Consider the following 27316-nt stretch of genomic DNA (forward strand, 5'->3'; position numbering starts at 1 on the left):
GATGGAATGCTACAATTTCTCAACAATGGCTGCATGTTAGAATCAGACAAGTTTTAAAATATAGTAATACCAAGGACCCACCCTACACCAATGACATCAAAATTTCTGGGATAGTACAATGTCTGTACATTTTTTTAAGAGAGAAAGAAATAAAAAGGAAAAGGAAAATATGTTCAACAAATGATTCTCACAGGTAGCCAAGGCTTGAGAAGCAGTGATGAAGCTAATTTAGGAACGCTGGACTCAAATAAAAAGAACAGGTTTTAACCACAGAATTTCAGTCACTGTAAAACCCAAATTTTCACTGAGTTCTCCAACACAGCATCTTGGCACTGAAATATAATCTCCTCCTAGATCCAAAATCTGACACTACTTCCATTCCCCCGACTGAGTCATGTTTTCACTTTCTGGGATCCTAATAAAACCTTTAGGAATTAACACTCCACTTGCTGTAATCTCTCTTCTCTGGGAATTTCCCCTTGTTCACAAGCAGAACAGCAGCCACTAGCAAGACCTAGTGAGAACTGACTGAACCAGAAAGATTACCCCAACCCAAGATTACCTAGACCAGGTTCTTTCTGGTCAAGAAAAGGGACAAAAACCTGGGTTAATTCTGAGCTGTGGATGCAATTAAGGGACAAGCGAAAATATCTAGAATTTACTAAGAGATCACCTTACATAATGTACCTAGAGAAGCAAAGAAAGCCATTCTGCAAAGAAAAAAAAAAAGCAGTAGAAGTGCAGAGATTGAGTAAGGGAAAAATAATACCTAGTATTTCTACTGGTTTGGGTTTCCTTCTATAGCCTGGCTATATTCCTGATTTTGAATCCTTGTGGTACCTCAGGTTTCTTTTCCATAAACTTCCTTTTAAGGTCAAGTTGATTTAACTTCTTTTACATACTGCAAAAGGAACTAAAACCCTGTCTTTATTCTGATGCACATGTAAAAACTGTAATGAGCTTCCTTTAGCTTTGTTTTTCTTTTTTTACTTCTTTTTGATCAGTGTTTATACACTGAACAGGCTTCCCTGGTAGCTCAGACAGTAAAGAACCTCCCTGCAATGCAGGAGACTTGGGTTCAATCCCTGGGTTGGGAAGATCCCCTGGAAAAGGGAATGGCTACCCATTCCAGTATTCTTGCCTGAAGAACTCCATGGACAGAAGAGCGTGGCAGGCTACATACAGTCCATGGTGTCACAAAGAGCTGGACACAATTGAGCAACTGAACACGTGCATACACTGAATATTTTTAATGGTTACTTCAAATTAATGAGCTAAGTTTTCCTTAAAGTCTGCTCAAAACAGTTTAATCTTTACTTCACAATTTAGGATTATTGTTATGATGATCAGTTACTGTGCTGTGATACGACCACAGATGTAGTTGGTGCAGGGTATCAGATTAAATGATTTCTGAATCCAAGAACAGGAGAATCAACTTTTGAAAAAAAAAAAAAATTAGTATTGTTGTAAGTTACACAATTCTAATGTACTGTCAAGCCTACTACTATCTACATAAAAAAGTACATTCTCTAACAAAGTTAGGCAAAGATTTTCTATAAAAAGTCAATAAGTATTTTAGACATTGTGGGTCGTAAAGTCTGTCACAACTAGTGACCGTGGCTACTGTAGTGTGAAAGCAGACAAGACATGGGTCACAGCAGACAAGTGTGACTGGTTTCAAGAAACTTTCATGGACACCAACACCTGAATTTTATAATTTTATGTATCAAAAATACATGTTCTCCCCACCCCACATTCATTCTTTGTGGGCCTCAAAATAAGAGGCAAAGCTAACTCTGGCTCAGTAGATAATCATTATCAGGGGGCACACGCATCCCACAGGGCGGACTTCACGCCTCTGTCCGAGGTAGGACACAAGAGGGAGAGGCGCACTCCTGCACAGAGCAGAGCTTTTCTGTGTTATCTGCTCTGGAAGTTCTCCTCCTTCACTCTTCTATTTGTGCAAGTCTTACTATCCTCTTCACTAATCATCATCCATTCTTTTCTTTCTCTGATCATTCCCATTTGCTATCAATTAGAAAAATGGAGTAATGACAGCAAATCCAGTGTGGTTTGTGGGTCTTTGGTTTTATCAGCTAATTTTAATTTTGCTTTCTACAAAAGGGTTTCAATGCTTCTCCAAATTAAAAAAAAAAAAAGTTTGTTGAAGAAGGTTCAATTTATAGGTTTGGCATTACTCCAAATCATTGATGAGCCTGGAAGGATGATCACTAGATTTTTTTTCAACTATATTTAAAATAATACTCTATTATCTGTACCCTATATTTAAAATAATATACCTAAAATTAGAAGCTGAAAAATTCTAAAAATCTAAACTAATCAATTTCACATTTAGGCGGTTTGACTACAAGAAACTCATTACAAGAATCTCAGTTTTCCTTTTTTCTTGGTGGCTGGTTTTATTTTATGTCTACCTTTCTGGGGCTTTATCTATTTGTAACTTTAAACGCAGTATATAGAATCTGCTGCTGCTGCTGCTGCTACTAAGTCGCTTCAGTCGTGTCCGACTCTGTGTGACCCCACAGAGGGCAGCCCACCAGGCTCCTCTGTCCCTGGGATTCTCTGGGCAAGAATACTGGAGTGGGTTGCCATTTCCTTCTCCCTGGAAGTCCTCAAATGGAAGCCATAAACCTATATTATCATATAATGAAAATACAGGTAAGCTGTGCAACAAAATCTTTTATTTAAACATACTAGACACTGGTTTACCAACTTTTTATTTATCTATCCTTCTGTTTCTTATACATGGAAATTTGCTAAACTTTTATGAATTATAAACAGCACAGAGCGAAATTAGCAGAATGACTGTAAAACAAGAAATTTTGAAAATACAGATTTTAATCTTAATTTCAGCTGCAACTAAAACATATGAGAATGAGTAGAAATACTAGGGTAGTGTCATCAGAACATAATAAGCCATTCAAAATTAGAAAACACCTGTTTATTCATGACTATTTCAGACCACAGTGCTTTGATATCCAAAGCATCCACTTAAGAGTAACTCAAATTCCAGAAAAGCCAGGCAGTACAATATTTAAAAAGCAATGACAAACACAGTATGGAGGGTCCTCAAAAAATTAAAAACAGAACTACTATATGATCTAGCAATTCCACTTCTCCATATTTATCAGAAGAAAATTAAATCACTACCGAAAAAAAAAAAACAAAACCCTGCACTCTCATGTTCAGTTTATGTATGTGCTTAGTTGCTCAGTCGTGTCCGACTCTCTGCGACCCCAAGGACTGCAGCCCACCAGGCTCCTCTGTTCATGGGGATTCTCCAGGCAAGAGTACTGGAGTGGGTTGCCATGCCCTCCTCCAGGGGATCTTCCCGACCCAGGGACTGAACCCAGGTCTTCTGCATTGCAGGCAGATTCTTTACCATCTGAGCTACCAGGGAAGCCCCATGTTCAGTGTGGCACTATTTATAAGAGCAGAGACATGGAAACAACCTAAGTCTCTACTGACAGATGAATGGATCAAGAAAATATATATATATATATATATATATATACACACACACACAAAATAGTCAGCCATAAAAAGAAGAAAATCCTGTCTTTGTGACAACACAGATGGAACCTGAAGGCATTATGCTAAATTAATTAAGTCAGAGAAAGACATATACTCTATGATCTCACTTACATGTGGAACCTAAAATAAAAAACTGAACTGACAGATACAGAGTGGGTGAGGGGGAAACCCACTGGGTAAAATGGGTAAAGGTGGTCAAAACATATAAACTTCCAGTTATAGGACAAAATAAGTCCACAGCATAAAGCACAACATGGTGACTTTAGTGAACAATATTATATTATGTATTTGAAAGCCGCTAAGAGACTACAGTCATCCCTTAGTATCTAAAGGCGACTGGTTCTAGGGTCCCTGCAGATACCAAATTCTGAAGATGCTCAAGTCCCTTGTATGGCATAATGCAGTCAGCCCTCCGTGTCCGTGGATATGGAATCCTCAGATAGAGAGGGCCAACTGTAGTCCTTAAAAGTTCTTATCACAAGAAAAACAATTTAACTATGTGTGGGAATAGATGTTAACTAAACTTACTCTGTCAATCATTTGCAATATATACATACATCATTATGTTGCATACCTTAAAGCTAATACAATGTTGTCAATTATAACTCATTAAAAAGTAATGACAAAAATGATACCACATATTATAAAATAATTTACTGTTGTATATGTATATTTAATCTTAATATATATGTTTGTTGTGATCCACAGTCAAAGGCTTTGGCATAGTCGATAAAGCAGAAGTAGATGTTTTTCTGAAACTCTCTTGCTTTTTCGATGATCCAACCAATGTTGGCAATTTGATCTCTGGTTCCTCTGCCTTTCCTAAATCCACCTTGAACACCTGAAGTTCACAGTTCATGCACTGTTGAAGCCTGGCTTAGAGAATTTCCCGCATTACTTTGCTAGCGTGTGAGATGAGTGCAACTGCAGTAGTTTGAATATTCTTTGGCATTGCCTTTGTTTGGGACTAGAATGAAAAATGACCTTTTCCAGTCCTGTGACCACTGCTAAGTTTTCCAAATTTGCTGGTATATTGAGCGCAGCACTTTCACAGCATCATCTTTCAGGATTTGAAATAGCTCAACTGGAATTTCATCACCTCCACTAGTTTTGTTTGTAGTGATGCTTCCTAAGGCCCACTTGACTTCACATTCCAAGATGTCAGGCTCTAGGTGAGCGATCACACCATCGTGATTATCTGGGTTGTGAAGATCTTTTTTGTATAGTTCTTTTGTGTATTCTTGCCATCTTTTCTTAATATATTCTGCTTCTGTTAGGTCCCTACCATTTCTGTCCTTTATTGAGCCCATCTTTGCCTGAAATGTTCCCTTGGTAACTCCAATTTTCTTGAAGAGATCTCTAGTCTTTCCCATTCTGTTGTTTTCCTCTATTTCTTTGCAGTGATCACTGAGGAGGGCTTTTTTTTAATCTCTACTTGCTATTTTTTTGGAACTCTGCATTTAAATGGGTATATCTTTCCTTTTCTCCTTTCCTTTCATCCTAAAGGAAATCAGTTCTGAACATTCATTAGAAGGACTGATGTTGAAGCTGAAACTCCAATACTTTGGCCACCTGATGCGAAGAACTAACTCACTGGAAAAGACCCTGACGCTGGGAAAGATCGAAGGCGGGAGGAGATGGGTACGACAGAGGATGAGATGGTTGGATGGTATCACTGACTCAATGGACATGAGTTTGGGTAAACTCTCGGAGTTGGTGATGGACAGGGAGGCTTGGTGTGCTGCAGTCCATGGGGTAGCAAAGAGTTGGAGACGACCGAGCAACTGAAGTGAATTGAATATATGTGTGTATTTATTAAATATACATTATTATTATATATGTATATTTATGTTATATATAAAATAGTCTCAATGAATAGTGAGAAAATTTAACGTTCTCAAAGTGTGATTTACACAGGAGAATTGGAGACGTAGAGTTAGAGGTTGTATCTTTCAACAGATAACTGACTAAAGAAAAAATACTCATTTTTCAGTGTAAGACAATTATGTTAACTTTCAGTTTATACAAAATTTCTAAAGAAGTGGGCCTCCTGCTTTCTTTTAAAATTGTGTCCCATAGGACTAAAACCAGTTTACAGAGGAACTCATCCACCAGAGGGGGCTCTTACAAAAGAGAAAAAAGTGTTAGCAGCAGTGTGCGTCTATGAGTATTTGTGTGTCTGTGTGTGTGTGAGACGTGTGTGTGTGTGTGTGTGTGTGTGTGAGAGAGAGAGAGTGTGTGTGTGTGACAGAGAGCAAGAGAGAGAGACAGAGTGTGTGTGTGTGTTTTGACTCTGCAACCCCTGGACTACATACAATCTGCCAGGCTCCTCTGTCCATGGGATTTCCCAGGCAAGAATACTGGGATGGGTTGCCATTTTCGACTCCAGGGAATCTTCCCAACCCAGGAATCAAACCCTCATCTCCTGCACTGCAGGCAGATTCTTTACCGCTGAGCTACCAGAGAAGCCCTAGTATACACAATTGAAGGAAGTGTATTTCTTATAAAACAAAATTCTTTAAATCCAGTAATTTCTTACAATCACATGTATTATTTTCTGAGAAATACAAAATTTCCATTACTGTAAGGAGCTCCCTCTAGTGCCCATAGATAGAAGAAATATGTATGAAAGAGCTGTAACTTGTAGCCCACAGCAAGTCAACTAGAGAAGTAGTATTTAACCTTTCCATTCCACCCCCACTCACACCTTTTTCTCCCCCTAAGTTAGTTCTAGGATCATTTATCTTGAAAATCAGTCATGTATATACATGATAGGGCTTCCCTCGTGGCTTAGAGGGTAAAGTGTCCGCCGGCAATGTGGGAGACCCGGGTTCAATCCCTGAGTTGGGATGGTCCCCTGGAGAAGGAAATGGCAACCCACTCCAGGATTCTTGCCTGGAAAATCCCAAGGACGGAGGAGCCTGGGAGGCTGCAGTCCATGGGTTTGCAAAGAGTCGGACATAACTAAGCACCTTTACTTTCACATATACATGATGTCAACAGTCATCCTAAAACTGTCACCTAATTCTGGGTTAAGTAATTCTAGGAAAGCCCATGTCATCACCAAATCTTGGCCTCCTGCTTACCAGTTAGTCACAGAAATTTTCTACATGTCTTTGTATATCTTGAGGCAAATATACTTAAATTTATAAACAAACAATACCCCATAGTACCTATCTATTAATAGAGCATGTATTAATTTGAGGAAAATAACACTAAGTACTCAATAAACGTTACATTATCTCAGGTAAACCTCACAACAACCCCATGAGGTAGGTACTATTATTATCCTCACTTTATAGATGAAGACTTTGAGGCTTACACACCTCACTAGTAGTAAAGTATAGATCACAAACTACAGGGTTAAGTACTGTGCTATACCACAAAGAAAGTAACTGAACTTAATGAGATAACTGTAGATTTACCGTTTTTTAAAAAAGGAAAGAAACACAACAAGAGTCCTTGTACACTTGGCCCAGTTTCCTGAAATAACATTTTGCAAGACTACAAAATAATGTCACAAAAAGGATACTGATAATGATACAATCTACCAACCTCACTCAGTTCTAAGGCATTTTCAGTCAGCCAATACTTTACTTTTATTCTATCAATATTTCTAAATGCTCTATATAGAAATTCTTTGTTTTTACCTCTCATAACTCGTCTTCAGCTCAGTTCATTTCAGTTCAGTCACTCAGTCATGTCCGACTCTTTGCGACCCCATGAACCACAGCAGGACAGGCTTCCCTGTCCATCACCAACTCCCAGAGCTTACTCAAACTCATGTCCATCCAGTCGGTGATACCATCCAATCTTTACAATAAATTTTAGGGTTTCACAGTACTCTATAGTTTTATATCTCAGCATTCTCATTCTTTCTACATATGTAAACTTATGCAGTTCAATTCTCATTCCTCCAAAGCATGGGCCTTGAGGTCAAGGATTCTTAAATTTAATCCCAGTATTCTGCCATGTACTTAGTTTGGGCAAATAATTTAACCTCTCAATATTTCCATCATCTGTAAAATGGGAATAAAAGTACCTACTTCAAAGAGTTCCTGAAGATCAACCTTTGCCTACAAAGCAGTTGACACAGTACATGGTACAAATAAGTACTTACTAAACTTTAGCCATAATCATTTACTATTTCTTTACCAAGACTTTTCTAACAGCATTCCATCCATTCCAATATCTTCAACAACCATTCCAACCTCTTTAACATCCTAACCTTACCATACAGGTCCATCTGTCCATTCATTGAGCAAAAATGTACTGTTTACACATAAAGAAGATAAACAGATGAATCAAATACAGAACCTTTCTTCACAAAAGCACAATTACTAAAATCTAAGTTAGACAACAACGATGGTGCAAGTAACACATGACCTGGCTTCTTTAAGAGTTTATTCATTTGGCAAATGAGTGGGATATAGCATTTTTTAGAGCAGACAGAAGCATAACTAAGGTACCAAGGGCAAAAAGGGGGTATGAATAGGAAAACAGCAAGCAGTTCACGTTGGCTGCAATGGAGGATGTCAGAAAAGAAATAGCGGAAAGTAACACTAAAGATGGGGCAAGGGCAGATCCTGAAAGGCTTTGAATCTAAGCCCAGAATCTAAATTTCATTCTGTCTGTAAAGAAGAAATGCAGAGTTCACCATGAGAAACGCTAGGCTGGATGAAGCACAAGCTGGAATCAAGACTGCTGGAAGAAAATATCAGTAACCTCAGATATGCAGATGACACCACCCTTATGGCAGAAAGTGAAGAACTAAAGAGCCTCTTGATGAAAGTGAAAGAGGAGAGTGAAAAAGTTGGCTTAAGGCTCAACATTCAGAAAACTAAGATCACGGCATCCGGTCCCATCACTTCATGGCAAATAGATGGGGAAACAGTGGCAGACTTTATTTTTTTGGTCTCCAGAATCACTGCAGATGGTGACTGCAGCCATGAAATTAAAAGACGCTTTCTCCTTGGAAGGAAATTATGACCAACCTAGACAGCATATTAAAAAGCAGAGACATTACTTTGCCAACAAAGGTCCATTTAGTGAAGGCTATGGTTTTTCCAGTAGTCATGTATGGATGTGAGAGTTGGACTATAAAGAAAGCTGAGCACTGAAGAATTGATGCTTTTGAACTGTGATGTTGAAGAAGACTCTTGAGAGTCCCCTGGACTGCAAGGAGATCCAACCAGTCCATCCTAAACGAGATCAGTTCTGGGTGTTCATCGGAAGGACTGATGTTGGAGCTGAAACTCCAATACTTTGGCCACCTGATGCAAAGAACTGACTCACTTGAAAAGACCCTGATGCTGGGAAAGATTGAAGGCGGGAGAAGGGGATGACAGAGGATGAGATGGTTGGATGGCATCACTGACTCAATGGACATGAGTTTAGGTGAACTCCGGGAGTTGGTGATGGACAGGGAGGCCTGGCGTGCTGTAGTCCATGGGGTCACAAAGAGACAGACACAACTGAGTGACTGAACTGAACTGATAATGAAAAGTCAGCGATTTATGAGTAATGCAGTTATTAAGTTCATAATTATATAGCCAAAGCATTAATATGCTATACAATGTAAAATAGATTAGAGAAATCTTTACTGTGCCTATATTTAGAAACCTCCTGCTGCATTCAATGATGTAGGTAAGAAGGAAAGCCTGAAGGGAAAAATACTAAAGAAATTGAATCAATACAATTTAAAACTTAATGAAATGTGGGAAAAAGGAAGTGAAGAGGATTTAGGTTTTAAACTTAGTATTGTGAACTACACTAAAGAAAAATGGCTCACAGACTTCTCAAATCACTTATTCATTTTCTTGAATTCTAAACTAGATTTTAACTTCTGTCCACTGAGGACTGAATACTTTTTACCTGTTGAGTGAAAACAATTATCTTGAAAGAATATGGAATAAATAGATTTTAAAAATCTAGAAGACTATAAGTATAATAAATAGATTCAAGAAATCTATTAAATAGAAGACTGTAAGTATCCTGAGTAGGTAAGAGAATGCTGCTTATGATATCTGATATAAAATGTATATTAAAAGTGAGATTAAGGAAACCTATAATCATCTCTTCGTAAAATAGGAAAAGAGGATTCCTAGACTCACTGGTATGTCCCCCGTGTCTAAAAAGTACCTAGAATCCTGTGAGCACTCGATAAAAACATTGAATACGTATATGAATGAGGAAAGAAAATTTAAATTTTTACTAAATTTTAAGAAGGTTCTCCACTGTCTTCAATGCTCTGAGGGCTCAATATTCTCTCCCACTCTTTGTCTTATTATAAAATGGCCTTCTGTTGCTAACTATACTTATGAAAATATAAACTTTAATATATTCATTTAGTAAAAGTATGATAACCACTTTAGTGTTAGCTGCTCAATCGTGTCTAACTCTTCACAACCCCATGGATTGTAGCCTGCCAGACTCTTCTGTCCATGGAATCTCCAGGCAGGAATACTGGAGTGGGCTGCCAGTCCCTTCTCCAGGGGACCTTCCTGACCCAGGGATCGAGCCCGGGTCTGCTGCATGGCAGGCAGACTCTTCACTGCGTGAGCCAGTAGGGAAGCCCATGATGACCATCTTGGGTAGTACTAAACTATTAACGCTGAAGGTCAAAACAAACACCTAATGTTCCATCTGACACAAAGTAAATGATATCTGAGGTTTCACACAGATTTTTAGGTATCTCCCAAGCTCCATTTTGCAATTTTGGAATTTAAAGGCAAACACATTTGTTACTGAATGGGAAATACGAATATGTCTCCTTTCACAGTCTGTCATCTTACCAGGTCTTTCCTTCCCAGTGCCTTTTGACTCAGCAAATTTTTGTATCAAGCTTTCAACTGTAGTATTGGCCATGTTATTTATAAATTCTTCATGGACCTATTAAAATGAAATAAAGGTAAGTTTTTTCATTTTCCATAAATATTCTTACTGTATTTCAGAAAAACTTCCACAAAACAATTAAAATAGAAGTCAGTACAGTGTCATGTTCATATGTGAGTGTTTTAGAGACATCAGTCTTACAAGAAATAAAACTCATAAAGCAATGAAAATAGTATTAGAATTTTAGTAACAAAGATAACAACAGATTTCATCTTTCTCTGCTGTATTTCAATGTACCCTAAAAATCATCATTAAACCACTTTTATATTTTTGGAAAATTTCTAAGTATAAATTCTATAATTTATTGAAGTTGCTATTCTAAATTTTAAAATAATGAAATTTTAAAAAAGAAATATTCAAAAATAGTTAACAGCAGAATTTTAATGTAAAGAGACTGAGCAAAGTTAATTTTAAATTAAATTATCATCCTTGATAGTATGACAAACTCCAGGTTATTTTATATTTAATACATGTAAATATATAGTCTTTATCTGAAATAATTCAGTACCATGTAGTGAGTTTGGATTTTTAAAGTCATAAGAGAACATAAAATTCTAATGAATCAGTTCACTAAAAGTGAAAACTTACCTGGCCTATTTGCAAATGAATTTCCTTAATAGCATTTGACAAGGATCCTATAATTTCTTTTATGTGAATGAGATGAGTTTGTTCAATATCCTGAAATTTCTGGGTAGCAAATATAAAAAAAAAATTACACACACACAGATATGTTCTGAAATTAAAACACTTTTTTGAAATCATCTCAATACAGCTAGCCAAATTTAACAAGTTACCATTATTATATAATATTTAACAATGCTTTAAAAAGCAGACATTGCTTTGCCAACAAAGTCCATCTAGTCAAAGCTTTGGTTTTTCCAGTAGCCATGAATGGATGTGAGAGTTGGACTATAAAGAAAGCTGAGTGCCAAAGAATTGATGCTTTTGAATTGTGGTGTTGGAGAAGACTCTTGAGAGTCCCTTGGACTGCAAGGATCCAACCAGTCCATCCTAAAGGAGATCAGTCCTGAATATTCATTGGAAGGACTGATGTTGAAGCTGAAACTCCAATACTTTGGCCACCTGATGTGAAGAACTGCCTCATTTGAAAAGATCCTGATACGGGGAAAGAATGAAAGCAGGAGTAGAAGGGGATGACAGAGGATGAGATGGTTGGATGGGATCACTGACTCAATGGACATGAGCCTGAGTAAGCTCTGGGAGTCTGTGTTGGACAGGGAAGCCTGGCGTCCTGCAGTCCATGGTGTCACAACGAGTTGGACACAACTCAGCAACTGAACTGAAGTGAACAATGCTTCTAGACAAATGAGTCTAGTTAACATACTGAAATATAACGTCAGAAAAAGTTAACTTTTTCTTGTGCCATTTCACAGGCAAATATGAATTTTTTCAGTATTAGAAGATACCACAAATTAAAATCTATAATCATGGTCAGAAAATTAGGAGGAGACCCAGAAGAGAATAGTGTCAAAAACCAAAGGAGAAGTATTTAAAAAAACTGAAAAACAACTAGCTGGTAAAGCTAAAACTACAGTTTACTTAAGACTTTACAATCTAGCCCAGTGACTTTCAAAATGTCTAATTCTTAAAATGTTAATATATACTCTTCAAAAGAGGTAGTCTATAGTTTAAGAAATCTGTGAAAACGTGTGTGTATACTCTATCTCAGCAGTTCTCAACTGAAGGCAAGGATGATTCAGATGACCTGGGAATGTTTTCAAACTCCAAAACACAGATCCTCTAGGACTACTCAGGAAATGGGCTAGAAAGAGGTAAGAATATTGCTGGGAAAAAAATTCCATGTTATTGTGGTATTTACTTCCCAGGAAGAAAACCAGTGTTATACTTTGCTTCACAAGAAACATATTCAAAACTGAAGTAACTGAGAAATACTAAAGTAACAAAGCTTGTTTTACTCTGCTTAACCCTGTGTCTTCCAAATCTCCTTAACCACACAACCCTTCTTTTCCTCTCTGAGTATCTATTAATATCTCACAGAACAATAGGAAATGCTGAACTAGTCATTTTCAAACAAAAAAAGAAAAAAATACATCTGTCATTTCCACTGCCAAACCTGATTACCCTCTTTCTTGCCAAATGATATCAGGCCTAAGGAGCAGGCCTAGATGTTTGCTATTTTCCCTAGTTTATCAAATTAAATCCCCTCCCCCCATATTAAATGTTCAGTTTCCTTCAGCAGACATCAGAAATCCCTAAGCCAAATGATCATATCCATATCTGTGTAAAGGGTCTGAACTTCAAAAAAAAAATCAATAATGGTGAAATTATAGTTTTGGCAGTAACACAACAAGAGTCCAAAAACTTACCAATTTTATTCGTGAGAAATGATAGAGTTAAAATACAGAACTCTTTTGGCTAATTCTGACCGAGTCCAATGAGAATACCAAAACTGCAAGATCCTAAATTACTCTTAAGAACTGAGGAACAGTTAGCCGGAACATGATTCTACTTTACGTTTCTATTGTAAGAATTCACCCTCAGTTTAAATTTTGGCAACCTGATGAACAAGATATTTTCTCACAGAAAGGAAGTCTCAAATCCAGGAAAGACTGGTCACATAGCCACTAATTTCATATGGATGATTCCTAATTCCAAGAAAACTGTGCACCTTCTTTCTCTTTTGAAACACCAAACCTAAGTCAGATCCTTAATAATTGAGAAGTATCTTGAAGCGTGAAGCCAAACAGAACTTAAAAGCATGATTTAGCTGCAATTTTGAAATTATGCTTTATTTCCGGTGGGAAGATATTGCTAAATATCACAATTCCTCAAAATTAGTGACTACTAAATAAATTCAGTTATTTAGCAAAGGAATATAGTATCAAGTGTTTGAATATAAATGAATAAACTTCCTTAAACAAAACAGATTTTTCTTCCTTGCAGTCAAATTCACTGGGCTCATATTATTGTTACATTAGCTTTTTTAAAAAGTACAATTTTGTCAGCCACTACAGACGAACAATGGGCTGGTTCAAAACTGGGAAAGGAGTGTGACAAGGCTATATGTTGTCACCCTGCCTCAGTACATCATGTGAAATACTGGGCTAGACGAATCACAAGCTGGAATCAAGACAGCCAGAAGAAACATCAAGAACCTCAGATATGCAGATGATACCACTCTAATGCCAGAAAGTGAAGAATTAAAGAGCCCCTGATGTGGGAGAAAGAGGAGAGTCAAAAAGCTGGCTTTGAACTCAACATTCAAAAACCTATGATCATGGCATCCAGTCCCATCACTTCATGGCAAATACATGAGGAAAAAGTGGAAAGAGAGACAGATTTTCTTTTCTTGGGCTCCAAAATCACTGCAGACGGTGACTGCAGCCATGAAATTTAAAGACACTTGCTCCTTGGAAGAAAAGCTGTACCAAATCTAGAGAGCATATTAAAAAGCAGAGACATTACTTTGCCAACAAAGGTCTATCTAGTCAAAGCTATGGTTTCTCCAGTTGTCATATATCGATGTGAGAGTTGGATCACAAAGAAGGCTGAGCACCAAAGAATTGATGCTTTTGAACTGTGGTGTTGGAGAAGACTAGAGAGTCCCTTGGACAGCAAGGAGATCAAATCCGTCAATCCTAAAGGAAATCAACCCTGAACATTCACTGGAAGGACGGATGCTGAAGCTCCAACATTTTGGCCACCTGATGCGAAGAGCCAACTCAATGGAAAAGACCCTCATGCTGAGAATACTGAAGGCAGCAGGAGAAGAGGACAACAGATGATGAGATGGTTGGATGGCATCACTGACTCCATGGACATGAGTTTGAGCAAACTCCAGGAGATAGTGAAGGACAGGGAAACCTGGTGTGCTGCAGTCCATGGGGTCACAAAGAGTCAGATATGACTTAGCGACTGAACACCACCACCACAGATATATATATATATATAAAAGCACTCTAGTACTAAACTTAATCGGAGGGTGTTACTTAAACAAATCTCAAATTTCCTTGTACTACTCACGTTACTGCTCAAAGTAAACAAAATCTCCCTATTGTTTCAAGTTAAACCGATAGTGGTGAAAAGCCTAAGCACAAAGTCACAATTTTAGTCAAGCTTATTCTTAATTCAGGGTTTCCCAGGTGGTTCAGTGGTAAAAAAAAAATCCACCTGCTAGTGCAGGAACCACAGAAGATGCAGGTTCAATCCCTGGATGGGGAAGATCCCCTGAAGGAGGAAATGGCAACCCACCCCAGTATTCTTGCCTGGAAAATTCCATGGACAGAGAAACCTGGCTGGCTACAGTCCAAGGGGTTGCAAGAGTCAGACATGACTGACTGAGCACACATTCTCAAGTGAAAAAGTCTACATCACAAGTACTCCAAGTTAAGTCTAACTTCTCTCACCCAAGGACTCAATTTCTTCTCACTCTGGGGTGGTCCTGTCACCCAAATTTCATTACTGCTAGACTGACAGACCCCTTTCCCACTGGGGTTAGAGCAACCTGCTTGGCCTGGAATAAAAAGCAGAGAAGCAAAAGAATTCTTTTCCCTTCTAAGTAACCCAAAATAAAGCCTACTACCTATTAAGAAACAAAAGTTAACCTGTTCTAAGGTTATGTGTACATGCTAGAGAGAGAGACAAAGAATGAACACAAGAGAGCACATATTAGCCCAGTATACCACCACCTTTGGAGAAGGCCATGGCACCCACTCCAGTACTCTTGCCTGGAAAATCCCATGGACCGAGGAGCCTGGTGGGCTGCAGTCCATTGGGTCGCACGACTGAGCAACTTCACTTTCACTTTTCACTCTCGTGCACTGGAGAAGGAAATGGCAACCCACTCCAGTGTTCTTGCCTGGAGAATCCCAGGGACGGCGGAGCCTGGTGGGCTGCCGTCTATGGGGTCGCACAGAGTCGGACACGACTGAAGCGACTCAGCAGCATACCATCACCTTTATTTAAAAGCAGCATGGCTAAACATCTGCTCAAACAAATTAATTATTCCATCTTGGGATTGGCAAGATAAACAATTAAAATGCCAATCTGAAAAAAAAATGTAATGAGGAAGCAGAAAGAGGGAAGGGAAAAATTAAGTGCTGAAAATTCTATATAAGGTAATACATACAAACGAAAACACTGACTTGAACAAATTCTAACTTCTCTTTTTTCAAATTAAATAACTGAAGGCAAGATTTTCACTGACAGAAACTAATCATTCTGATAGAAAATTAATAAATCAATAACTGCCTTATAAACGAGTGTTCCTAATGATTTAAAAGATAAAAGAGAACTTGCTGGAGTCCACAATGACCACAGTTGCTACAGAAATTGAAACTTTCTATCTCACTGGAGTTGGAGCCTCATTTAACACAACTAAATCCTTCCCAAAACATTATCACTTCTGAGCTGCCAGGACATTATACTTCCCAGTTTTCTTCCTTCTCTGGCTTCTCCTACTTGGGTTTTAGCATCTCTTCCTCTTCCAAACTGACAATCATGAACCTCTCAGAGTTTGGCCTTAATTCCCCACTCTCTATCCAAAGATGATGTCATTATAGTTTTGTATACTGCCAAGCCCCTATATTATAAAAGCCCTATTCTTTTATTCAAAATCTTTGGGACCAAGTGTTTGGGAATTTAAATATTTTGGATTTTTTTGAAATAAAGGTAACATGTTATCATATATGTCATTATACTACCAGTAGGATCTGCAGCGGCATCTGTTTATCAGACACTAAAGGAAAACATTTATATTCAGCCTAAGTAGGATAAAGAGATTATATATAGCCTCACATCAGATCAAATCAAGTTCTGCTGCCAAATGAATTCTAGAAAAAAAAAGGGGGGATGGTTCAGAGAATTCAGAACTGTAATAAGGGGCTGTGAGCATTATGTTCAGTCCAGATTACTTAAGAGCCTCCAAAACTGCCATTTGCTTTCTTCATTTAAGTATATAGGGATTAATCCCCAATGGTTCAGTGGGTGAAGAATCTGCCTACAATGCAGGAGACCCCCTTCCAACCCCTCAAATGAACAGCTCTTCATCTAGACTTTGCTATTCATCTCCGTCAAACCTGGAAGAGACCTTGAACCCCTTCAGAATTCTTCCATCCACCCTAACCCTGCCACCTCCAAATATATTTTCTCTCCTTCTCCAAGGCCACCACACTGACTCTCATCCTTCCCACTGGACTACGATACTACCTTCCAAACTGGACTCATGATTTTCCTCATGGCCTCACTATAATCCATTCTTCATGAAAGTGTCAAAATTAGCTTTAGAAATGCAGATCGTATCACGTCGTATCCCTGCATACAGCTCTTCAGTGTCTTTCAACTGCTCTTAGAAGAAAACCTAAGCCCTCACTAGAGCCTGGCCCTTGACTATTTCTTTAACTTCATTTGTAACCACCATCTCTCCTGTTTTAGTATGCATTTTTACTTTCTAGAATGTGAAGCTCTTTTATACATCTCGGTCTTCATAGCCATGGTCCCCAATGCCTGGAATACACATGCCCTAGACTAAGTCTTGTACTAATTCTTCAAGGATCAATTTTAAATGTTAGTTCTCCAAAAAGGCCTTTCCTAACTCCCTAATCCAAATTTAGTGAAAGCCACTCAGCCATGTCTAACTCTTTGCGACCTCATGGGCTATACAGTCCATGAAATTCTCCAGGCCAGAATACTGGAATGGGTAAGCTGTTCCCTTCTCCAGGGGATCTTCCCAACCCAGGGATTGAACCTAGGTCTCCCACCTTGCAGGAGGATTCTTTACCAACTGAGCCACACAGGAAGCCCAAGAATACTGGAACGGGAAGCCTATCCCTTCTCCAGCGGATCTTCCCAACGCAGGAATCAAACCAGGGTCTCCTGCATTTCAGGTGTTTTCTTTACCAGCTGAGCCACCGGGAGGCCTCTAGTCCAAATTAGGTCATTTCTATTATTCTATCTCATGATCTCATGGAAGCCTGTTCTTTTCCTTTGTAACTTTTATAATAATCTGTAACTTTGTAATTAAGCATATATTTAATGTATACAGTCCTCTATACTGTATACTCCACGTAAAGCACAGAGAATTTGTTTTATTTACGTATATACTGTATATATCTAGCATCCAGCACAGTTCCTACAACATGGTAAGATGAATGCATTATGCCTACACACAAGCATGCAAACCCTCTGTTTCTAGGACGTGACTCATTCAGCACTCCAAGCAAGATGACACCCTAGAATCCAAAAAGTCAGACTCATAAGTCCTTCTTCACACTTAAAGAGTGCCTACCGTGAACTAGGAACTGTTTTAAATGCAGAGGAAGATAGTAGCAAACAAATCCATCTCTGCTCTCATAGAATTTACTTAATGGTGGAAGACAGACAATAAAATAACATGGGTAGAAGAGCTAGTATGCGTCACCACATTTCTAGTCCTCTCAGACATGGTGACTAAGAATGCTCTAAGGAGAGGTTTCTCTACCAGCCTCAGTGCCAGAGCCAAGAGCTGACCCATGATGGACAAGGAGCATGCACCTGCTATTGTAATCCACTGAGATCTGTGGGGATTCTCTGTCACCGCAGCATACCCATCCTATCCTGTCTGAAATAGTAAATAAAATTCACGGTGTTAGATGATGACAGGTGCTAAGGAGAAAAACAAAACACGAGGACAGAGGGTAGAAGTTTTAGATATGATTCATAAAAGGCACCCATCTTAAATCTAGGCCTTTAATTAAGGCCTTAAGAATATCAAATTGAATACAATTTATCCCAAGTTAATGGGAGGCAGACTTTTTTAAATTGTCTATTTTCCCTTACTAAAATGGAAGTTCTATGAGAGCAGGAATTCTTGATTGCTTTATTTATTAACTACTACATCCTCAGCACTGAGTGATTTCCAGTTTTCTTCTTAAGTACAAGTCAATTTTAAAACCCATACATAATTTTCATCATCTACCAATGTCGTCATTTTCTCCAATACTCTTTAAACATTCTCTTCTAGTTGATCTGAATAATCCCTTAGGATATTATAACTACTGACTGACCATGATTTTCAATCTCCAAAACAAGAAGTGTATTTTTAAAACAGCATTATTAAAATATTGAGACTGTGCATTTTAACAGTTTCTAATATCAAAAAATTTTATGACAGAAAAAATTATTTATATCAGAAATATATTTAATATAACTTACTGGAATTTATAAACAATAAATACAAATATCCTATTTTATGTTTAAAGCCTTAAAAATACCAACCTGAGCTGTTTCTGTCATTTTCTGTTCAAAATCTGCTTTTGCTAATGCATATTTTTCCACATAGAGTTTGTAAGTATCTGTAGCTTTCTTAGATTTAACAGCTGCCTGTAACAAAACAAAAACATTTAGAATTACACAAAATAGCTTTACTTTCCTTAAAAAAAAAAGTGCATTTTAAGAGATGAGGCCTATGTTGAGCTCAAGATGATATAAACTAACTTTAATACCTTTTTTCAAGTCTTATTAGTATTTTTTGTTATGGTCACACAATGATGTAGAAATTAAATCCTAATTCTCTTGTCCAATGGAATGTGCTTTTCAAAGTTAAAATACTTTCATTTATAACCCAGAGGAAGATCACACAACCACATTATAACAGTACAATGTTACTAAAAATTCAACAATCAAGAATGTGACAATACCAGCAGAATACGCTGAGTCTTCTTCCTTCCTCCCAGAACAAACAGATACTCCATTTAAGGTCTGATCAGTGACTATAAAGCTAGCACGAAAGTTGAAAAAAAAAATCAATTTTCCTTGATGTTGCTCAATTTTTTTTACACTTTGAAAAGTCAATAGTTTGTTTTAATCATTGCCTATTTTTCAAGATTTCTATTTTGTAATTGCTACTGTATTATAATAGTTTTAATTTTATCAAAGTTACTTATTCAACAAAAACTTAATAACATATTAAATATTAGACACTAAGGAATATGAAGACAAATTATATAGGAATCTTTTCCTCACAGAGTTCATAAAAGAAGTATAACCTATACAAAAAAGGCTAGAAATTGGTAGAAAGTAACCAGTAGATTGGGGCAGACATGTGGCTATCAAGAAATTTGATTATTCTCAAAAGACTGCTCAATTTGGATACAGGAAGTTTGAAGGCAAGGGATGTTGGAGTAAGAGTTTGAATATCAAAAAATAAAAGAGAGAAGCTATAGCATTTCAAGATAAAAGATCTCCACTTTCTTGGTGTGATAAAAGGTGGTCTGCTATGAGTGAAGAAGAGAAGGCTGAGTTGGAAACTTCAGAATAAAGTTTCAAACCATGGTTATGGAGGATGCAACTGGTAATAATTACAGGAGTAAGTATTACAAAGAGCCACTGAGTGCTAAGCTGCAAAACCTGGAATTTGTGCACAGATAATCAGAACCATAGGTAATTATTTCCAGCTATGTTCAGGAGTCTAAAAATAAGTATTAGAAACTAATCTAATAAGTATTAGAAACACAAAGTTGGGTTTACCTGGAGGTTGGGAATGGCAAGAGATGCACAGTTCTTGATCCTAAAAAAGTAACTCTGCACTGTCTTGAAAATTTTACTGCATATATTATATTAAACGCATACGCTCTATCCTTGCTGGCCTTTATAAACAAAGAATATACAATGCCACTTTATCTTGCAGTGTATCAAAACTTTATCTTGTATCAAAACTGAATGCGGTTTCCATTCATGGCCTGGCAACGAAGATCCCACATGCCAGGGAACACCCAAGTCCAATGCTCTAGAGCCCGTGCACCACAACGGCGGAGCCTGCACGCTGCAGTGAAGTCCCCGCGTGATGCAATGAGGATCCCACATGCCACAACTAGGACTCGGTGAAGCCAAATAAATTACAACACATAAGTCAACGGGAAATTGGGACAGAAGACATTATGCTTTAAAAGTAATAGCTATGTTTCTTCTCATAATTAAAAGACTGGTTCCAATAGATTATCTAGTGATAATGAAAGAAATCCTGTATTTCATCATTTCCTTAGCATTATAAATAAATTTACTGATATACTACTGGACATAATTCTGTTTCAGGGTCTATATAATTTTCCCAGTAAAATCTTATGAATCAAAAGTATACATAAAAAATAAGTACATTGTCATAGTCCACAAATACGAGTAACTTCTAAATGGCTTTTTATAAAAAGGTTTGTAAATGAACACGAGACGCATACTATGTCATAATAGTATTTCTTTTCAAGTTCACACACACATAAAATAGTTCAAAGATCTATGTTTTTAAAAAAAAATCTACATTCATGGTAATAAAGAGCTTATTACAGGCCAAAATATTTACTTAGGCTTGGATTTAACTACATATAAATCAGAGACCCACTAACACTTCTACTGTGACAAGCAACGATATCGCCTCTTGAGCAGAACAATTAGAAAAAAGCACTGCTTTCTCTTCTTTTTGCTGATTCAGAAGATTTAAATCATTCTTTTTTCAGTAGTTATGCTTAATGTTCATACTTGACTACTACTAATTCTAATATACCATAAATTGTAAAACACACCATTATTTTGTATACCACTCAAACAGAAAAACACTGTCAATTAAACCATGAAACAATGCTTTCTTATCACTTAAAATTTTTATTTTAGACTTACTATAAAAGCTCTTTTAGACTTACTTGGAGGTAGATTTTTATTCTTGTGTGATAAAAATAAAAAAGAAAGCAAAATGAACTGTTTGAGATACTCCTAAATCTTTTTTCACATTCAGATTCTGACTCTTCTCAATTACTTCCAAATCAGGGACTGCTAAGATCTGTTTTCCGCCCCCACATATTATAATCTTCAAAGTCACCAAGAATATTACTGACAAAGAATATCTTAAAAGTGCTGCACTACCATCTTCAGATTTTCTTCCAAACAGTGGTGTTCACATTTTCCTGATTTCACCAGGTCTCAACAAAAGGTTTTCAAACAACAGTCAGAACTATTCCTTCCTCAATGGTCTTAAAGTGGTCTGTTAATTGAAACAAGTGTTGCAGCTGTCCAGTCATGCTAGCAGGTACGTAACAGCCAAGCTCCCAGAGGCAGTGAGCCTACAAGACAAATGCCACCTTCCCACGGTGACTGTAATACCACCACCATCTGAAGATGCATTCTAATTTCAGAGATGTGAGGAAAAAGATATACCTGGCAGCTTTTAATGTTCTCTTTTTTTTCTGGTGTCTCAGTCTGAATTATCTTTATTTAACCTGCTTAATACCGAGGATGTATTTATGATCTAATTCTTTAATTTCTTTAATTCTGAAAAAATTCTGATCTGTTAACTCTTTAAATATTGTTTATCATCCTCTCCAATTTTTCTAAAATCCACAGCAGACGATGTGGATTTACTCTCTGCATATGTCATGGATAAGTTCCCAAATTCAGTCTTTCACTGTATCAACTCTAAAGTTTATCTTTTCTAATACTTTTTAAAAATTTCAGTAACTATATATTTCATTGCCAAGTTTTCTAGTTAGCTGTTTTCCCATCTAGTTCTTGTTTCATTATGTCTCTCTTAACTTTTTTAATATAAGTTTATGTTCATTTGCATCTCTGAACATCCTCAACATATATGAATGTTTGTGATCATCTGTTTAATAAATCTAAATTTTATCTGAACTGAATTCTTCTTCTAGTTGTTAAATTTGTTGCCACCTGTCTGAACAAAGATATCCCCTCCTTTTCCAAAGTTTGTCTTATGCCACTTTGCTTTTACTAATGAATTACATTTGTACCTGTCTTCACAAACTGGAAAAAAATTCAGAGAGGATTTTCACTTCTACAAAAAAAAAGGTGAAAAGAAAAATAGTACTCAGCGTTTGCTTTGCAGGAGCCATTATGAAGGGAGCACACACCCTGAGACCAGTGAGAGTGGTCCAAGCTCCTTTCCAGGATCTACACTTAGCATCTCAGCATTGGTCTCCACAGCTCTGAACTGTTTCTGTAAGCAGCTATGCTTTAACTCAATTTCCTTCATATGTTCATTAGCAAGATGTGTCCTAAGGCAATTGCTTCTCTGCTTATGCCATTTTGGTTCATATAAGTTTTCACAGAAAGAATCCACTGTTGTACAGCAGGGGAAAGCTATATGAGATTTCTTAAGATGTACTCTAAAAGTGTGGTTGTTTGCTCATTTCAAGTGTGAGGTTTCTTTTTTTTCCCTCTCTCTTCTCCCTCCATCAGTGATCCTGGACAACTCTATAGAATACAAGGTAAACATCACCTCCTAGAACTGTGTTGTAGTGATCAGTGATCCTGGACAACTCTATGGAATACAAGGTAAACATCACCTCCTAGAATTGTATTGTATTTAATCATTTATGCTCACCCATCCCCATCTAGCAGTTTCAGGTTATCTCCTGCCAGCCCTCCAAGGTTCCAATTTACTATCAGTCTTACAAAGGCAGCTTTTAATTACTTCCCTGGAAGAATATTGAGGATATGATCAAAATACTCATTATCAGGCCAAACCCTTGGTCTGATTGCCACTCAGAACTATGTCCATCAAGCCCCAACTTCCAATAATGCTTTAGCCCTTCAGTAGCACAAGTCTTTTTTTTTTTATTTTTTGCTATTTGTAGCTTCACCGAGTGGGGTTCCTTGTGGCTTCACCTCAAGTGGGGAATATTTAGTCCCCTATACCATACAAGAGCTAAATTCCACTGCCTAACTTAGGACTTTCGGTCCAATAAGCCTGCATAATCAATCTTGACACATGCCTCTGAGTTTCTATTCCATTTCTAGTTCATTAAGAATAACATTCTTCTTCTAGGACCATGTTTTTTGCTTTACTTTCTCTTTTTCTATTTTATTCTTAACTGCTGTATCTGAAATGAAGAGTGTTTGAAATCATGAATTTGCTGTGCCTCATTTTTTATCCCCTTCCAATTTTTATTTATTGCACTACACTAAAGGAAACATAATGCCCCTAATTCCATTGTCTGTTTTGATTTTTCCAGATTTCCAGTTTTTGCCCATGTATATACAATTTTATAATTATTATAATTGCAAGATAGTTACTTTTTTTTTTACTGGATATTTCAAGTATTCTACAAAATTTTCAAAATTATCACTCCCTATGACTGATTCCTAAATGATAATATACCACATCAAACAACTGGATGGTTAAACTGTTTTGAAAGGGGAAAAAAAAAATCTACTTTCAATGAAGATGAGAGTGAGGGAAAGCATTGTGGTTTACCACAATGCTAGATACATGGGCTCAAAGTCAGCAATAAATCATCCACAACATATATTTATAGCTTACCCTCAAGTATCTATTGCCTTGCTAAATATACCAAAGTCTTGCTTTAAAATTTTTTTTACCTTATTACTAAATCTTATACCAAGGACTATCTCATCAATTATCTTATACAAATATCCTACAAATGTGTCACTGATATAAAGTAATCATCCCTTTTCATGTATTTGCTAAACTACTTACCATACACAATATATTTTGCAAACCTACTTCTGTTTCACTTAGGAAAATCATTAACACTCAGGCACAGTGACTTTCATCTTTAACATGAGATCATTCTTGAGTGTTTAAAGATTAAATGCAGTCTTGTATTTGAAAACGCTTTGGAAACACAGAGGCATTATTTTTATTACAATTACCTTTTCTATTTCTCTCTGTGTAGCTCCTTCCTTTTTCAAACGTTCCTGTTCTACACACTTGGCGTTGTAATTTTCCTTGGATTTCTGGAGGGCCTGAGTTATGCTCTGAATGGCTTGAACAGCTTCCAGAGTTCCTGCAACTTCTTCTTTAGTCTGTTAGGTATGAAACGATTCATCAAAATGACAGAACTACAAAGTATTCAATATTTGCCTAACCAATTCAATGATTAACAAAACTGATACCTTTTTATGCGATTTTACTTGTTCTTCTCCATACTTCTGAACTTCCTTTATTAATTCTTGTAATTTTCTAACAAGATCCAAGTGACAATTTGCTAATTTCTCTGTAGATGTTTTGAATACATCCCATACTGGTGCAAATGTTCTAAAGTGAAGAAAACATGGGAATAATTTACTAAAAGGAAAAAAAAGTTTAAACCTCCAAAATAGAACCACTGAAACTAACAGGCAGAAGATGAGATTAAATTAAATCACAGATGAAATGACTGAAAGCCTGATCTTGATTTTTTTAGGCCTTGGTTAATTATTTAAAATATTTTTATACCTCAGATACACAGAAATGACTTAATTCATATCACAGGTCTGGCCATGACCCTCTCTTAATTATAACATATCATTTTCTGAGTTGATTTGGTTATTTAGATTTTTATCAGAAGCCTTTCTAATTACTGTCTGTTTAAAACTAATCTATTATCAAATCTCAATTTTAGATCCTTTAGTGCTCCATTTAAAAAACTTCACTGAAAATAAAAGCCCCTGGAAATTCCCTGGCAATCCAATGGTTAGGACTCCACACTTTCAATGCGGAGGGCACAGGTTGAACTCCTGGTCAAGGAACTAAGATCCCATAAGCCATGCAGTGCGGCCAAATAAAATAAAAAAATAAAAACTCTTCTGAATTGAAACGTGCAAAAGTTAAATCTGCACATGATTTTTTAAATGTCTTCATCATTAAACTTTATTTAAGAATTATTTTAAAACTGTTCTCTGAAACTCTGTTTCAGATTTTACCCATGTACTTCAACAAACACTAGACAGTCCCCTTTCTACTACACTTGGTACAGGACATATGACATTTTTCTATCATTTTTTCTCAACATTGAGAATTTAATATTTTTAGCAGGTTCGAGTACTTCCAAGAATTACTACACTGTAATACCTTGGATAATACTTAGTATGCCAAAGGTCAGTTTAAACTAATTTAGTCAGTAGAGAATGACAGAAGAATAATTTTCTCCTATGCTTTCCTCAGGTACTTCGTCAGATATTTTCAACAGCACTTGCCTTGCTCTCTGATAAAACAAAAACAAAGAGTAGCAATGAATCACTAAGGCAAGAAGCTAGAGAAAGAAATTACTCATCCTAATATGTACTCTTTACCAGTTGTTTCTTAGCCAGCAAGAAAGCTAACTAACACAATCATTTTAAGCAGTAACAATAATGTTTAAAGAAGATAAATACTTAAATAGGACTGTTCTGATTAGATCTTACCTCCCACTTTAGAATCTAATCAGCACTAAAACTGGCAAGTTTTAGATGGAAAATTTCAAGAGAAAAAAGGACACCTGAAAAGTATCCACTCACAACAGCACCAAAACACATGTATATCACTTCAAGTAAACCTGCTACCTGATGGTCTAGATTTCACAGAACAGATGAGAGTGTCCCTTTACTTTAACCGAGGATTATTTACACTGAAAGGAGGTTCAGCATACGATTTCTTTAAGGAATTACAACCGTTCCGTTTCATAAAGGTTGATACACACAACTTTTTCCTGGCCAGGTAATACACAATAACATACAATAAGCACTAAGAAATGAAACTAATGAATCCAAAATATGTTTAAATGCAACTAAATTCAGAAAGATAAAATTCAATTTCAGTAATATTTAAAAATCTTTATAATCTTAAGTAACAACACTAACAGAAAAAATGAAATATCATCTATTATTCATGAAAGGCATACATTTCAAAGACAGAAATGCTGTCAATAACTTTATTAGGAAACACATGCTTTTTTCTGCCTCCCATCTGGTAACTAAAAATAAGGTAGAATTTCCTAGATTAAAACTATGGCCTCATGCAAAGTGAACTAAGACAAATATCATACAATATTACTCATATGTGGAATATAAAAAAAAGGAATGGCACAAATGAACTTATTTCAAAACAGTAGTAGAGTCGCAGATATGGAAAACAAACTCATGGCGACCACGGAAAGGGGGAGGAGGGATAAACTGCGAGGCAGGGACTGACACATACACACCACCATATATAAAGTATAACAGTAACCTGCTGTATATCACAGGGAACTCTACTCAACACTCTGTAATGGCCTCCATGGGAAAAGAAATTTTAAAAAGACTGAGTGTGTGTGTGTATATATATATGGATAACTGATTCACTCTGATGTACAACTGAAACTAACACAACACTGTAAATCAACTATACTCCAATAAAAATTGTTTTAAAATATTATTTCTAAAATATCAATCATTCAGGAAACCTAAAAGAGTGAGTGTATGAAAGAAAACAATGTTATATATATGTAAAAAAAAAAAGGCCAATTGGTTAAAGCTAGTTTCTATTATTCCAGTTATTTTCTGGCCCCTCTACTCCGGTCAATAAAGAAGAAATTATCTTTAGAAGAGGCAATGTCTACATGGTGGAGTTAAAAAGAGGAGGCTGCGAAAAAAATGAGGAGAGAGATGGAAAAAGAAGGAAGAATGAAGTGGCATGGGAAGAACCAATAATTGCAAGACAACTGGGAGGAAAAAACAAACATAGCCATCAACTACCAGTCTCCACTCTCCTCCAGGTGAAAACAAAACTGCAGAAGATCCTCTTGGCTGTGGCTGTTAACACTTATATAATTGACAGGGTCACCACCCTGAGGATGAACTAACAGCCCTACTCCCCTTTATGTGGGCTACAAACTAGGAAGACTTCTGTTTAAACTCGTTCAACCACACTAGAGAATACTTTCATAGAATAGTCATTCTTAACCAGCTTTTTAGATCATAAGAACCATATGTGAATCTGATAACTGGTATCAGTTCATTTCAGCCGCTCATTCGTGTCTGACTCTTTGCAACTCCATGAACCACAGCATGCCAGGCCTCCCTGTCCATCACCAACTCCTGGAGACCACTCAAACCCATGTCCATTGGGTCGGTGATGCCATCCAACCATCTCATCCTCTGTCATCCC

At 36.9% G+C, this 27316-nt stretch overlaps 1 protein-coding gene across 1 annotated transcript in view; it reads right to left on the bottom strand.

Annotated features, from left to right (window-relative positions):
• The window catches only part of FCHO2 (FCH and mu domain containing endocytic adaptor 2), a 128624-nt gene that overhangs the window by 65940 nt on the left and 35368 nt on the right, over window positions 1–27316 (bottom strand). Inside the window, exons 4-8 of the mRNA XM_061129563.1 lie at window positions 24328–24469; window positions 24085–24237; window positions 18685–18789; window positions 11038–11136; window positions 10350–10446 (exon numbers count right to left, since the gene is read on the bottom strand). Coding sequence (XP_060985546.1) covers window positions 10350–10446; window positions 11038–11136; window positions 18685–18789; window positions 24085–24237; window positions 24328–24469 — 596 coding nt within the window. The remainder of the gene's footprint in view (window positions 1–10349; window positions 10447–11037; window positions 11137–18684; window positions 18790–24084; window positions 24238–24327; window positions 24470–27316) is intronic.

The sequence above is a fragment of the Dama dama genome, chromosome 25, assembly GCF_033118175.1.
Source record: "Dama dama isolate Ldn47 chromosome 25, ASM3311817v1, whole genome shotgun sequence".
Taxonomy (NCBI): Eukaryota; Metazoa; Chordata; class Mammalia; order Artiodactyla; family Cervidae; genus Dama; species Dama dama.